The sequence below is a fragment of the Diaphorina citri genome, unplaced genomic scaffold (assembly GCF_000475195.1).
Source record: "Diaphorina citri unplaced genomic scaffold, Diaci psyllid genome assembly version 1.1 scaffold17701, whole genome shotgun sequence".
Lineage (NCBI taxonomy): Eukaryota > Metazoa > Arthropoda > Insecta > Hemiptera > Psyllidae > Diaphorina > Diaphorina citri.
Window position 1 is genome coordinate 1 of NW_007395056.1, and position 1,632 is coordinate 1,632.

Here is a 1,632-nt window from a genome sequence, read left to right on the forward strand (position 1 = left end):
AAGAAAAATTCCGCTGGTCCTCATTTTTCCTGCTCTATGACTTTGAAACATCACCCAAGTAAGCGCAACTAATCTATTCTCTTTATCCCTCATCTCCACCTTCAATTTCCCTCTCGTTCTTATCACTCACTCTATTCGCTCCGGGTGGGGAAACAGCCCTAAAACTTGCGTTAAGCTTATACGAATCTCTGACTTACCTGTCCAGCTAGCTCATCCAGTTCTTCCTCCTGGTCACTAAGCTTGGCTTCCAGGGCATGTTTTTTCTTCTTCAGATTAGCCATTTCTCTCTCTCGCTCTATCTCTCTTTTTCGCTCTCTTGCTCTTGCTCTCTCTCTCTCTCTCTCTCTCTCTCTCTCTCTCTCACAGCTATGTGTTTAGGATAAAGTTTCGCCCCGAGCGGGAATCGAACCCCGCTCCCTGACTTACCTGTCCAGCTAACTCATCCAGTTCTTCCTCCTGGTCACTAAGCTTGGCTTCCAAGGCATGTTTCTTCTTCTTCAGATTAGCCACTTCTTCTTCCGTGTTGCCGGAGAATGTGAGCTCTTCTAGTTCTTGCGCTAGACTGGACAGCTTCTGGTCTTTGAGTTCCAGCTCCAACTTTAGACTCTGTGGAAAATCGGAAGGAGAAGAAGTTGATGAGAATTATTCTGTCTCTGAAGAAGAGGGAAGAGATCATATAGTTTACTGTATTGTTTGCACAAAGCTTAGTATAGTACCTACCTGAGACCAATGTGATTTTTCAATTTCTTTTAGTCTTAAGATTCCATTTGTTACTTACTTACATTTTAAACGATGCTCATTTCGATCAACAGATCATCTTCAGGTATTTTATTTCCCGTGTTTAAGTGTCAAATGTTATCGATATTCGTGTTTTTTCGCTGGTGTTTTGTGAAATATTGACATTATGACATAGAAATTAAATCACACCCAAAGTTTTTTTTTCAAGAGGTTTGACAGAGGGAACTGTAACTGCAATGGTCTTATCGTCCCGAAATCGAAGAGAGAAGGAAGACAGGATAGGAGAAACCCAGCCGTTCCGAGAACGAACATTATCCCATCAGGATAAAATCCGCCCCGGGCGGAATTTTTTGAAATCAACCCCAATCAGATTGCTTGATCCGAAGTTAATCCAAATACGCTCACTTGTGGCCTCGGCCATCAATGATCTACTAGTGTGGTTGCTTGTCCAAAGATAGTCTATTCGTACTCAATCTACAAGCATCCCCCTATTTGGGTTCTGGGGCACTCTATTCGGGTTTTGGGGCACTCTATTCGGGTTCTGGGCCGATTTCTATTTCACTTCGGGGGGGCGGCTTTTGTACTACAGGGTTGGGGTCGTTCCAGGGTTGTATTTCGGCCGAGCCGAACACGAGATAGAATAGATTGGTGACCGCCAGAATTATGAACGTGAGCCAAAACACGAGCCTCCATTCCGACATTGTACTCTGAAATGAAAATTGGAGTTAAATATAATGGAGCAACCTCCGTGGCCGAGTGGGTATCACACTAGGCTTGCACGTAGGAGGCCCGGGTTCGATTCCCGGCGGGGCCGCAGTTTTTTTTCGGCTCTGTGCTTGGCGTTCAGGGTGCACTTGGCCTCGTGAAGACAATTGAGTGGCTACTTTTATTGAG

The 1,632-nt window shown here is 44.9% G+C and overlaps 1 protein-coding gene across 1 annotated transcript in view; it reads right to left on the bottom strand.

Annotated features, from left to right (window-relative positions):
* Positions 1-409: 409 nt before the first annotated feature.
* LOC103523233 (unconventional myosin-XVIIIa-like) overlaps positions 410-1,632 on the bottom strand; it is a gene marked incomplete at its 3' end in the record, with an annotated part of 10,130 nt that continues 8,907 nt past the window's right edge. Inside the window, exon 2 of the mRNA XM_008488296.2 lies at positions 410-606. Within this exon, the coding sequence (XP_008486518.2) occupies positions 410-606 (197 nt within the window). The remainder of the gene's footprint in view (positions 607-1,632) is intronic.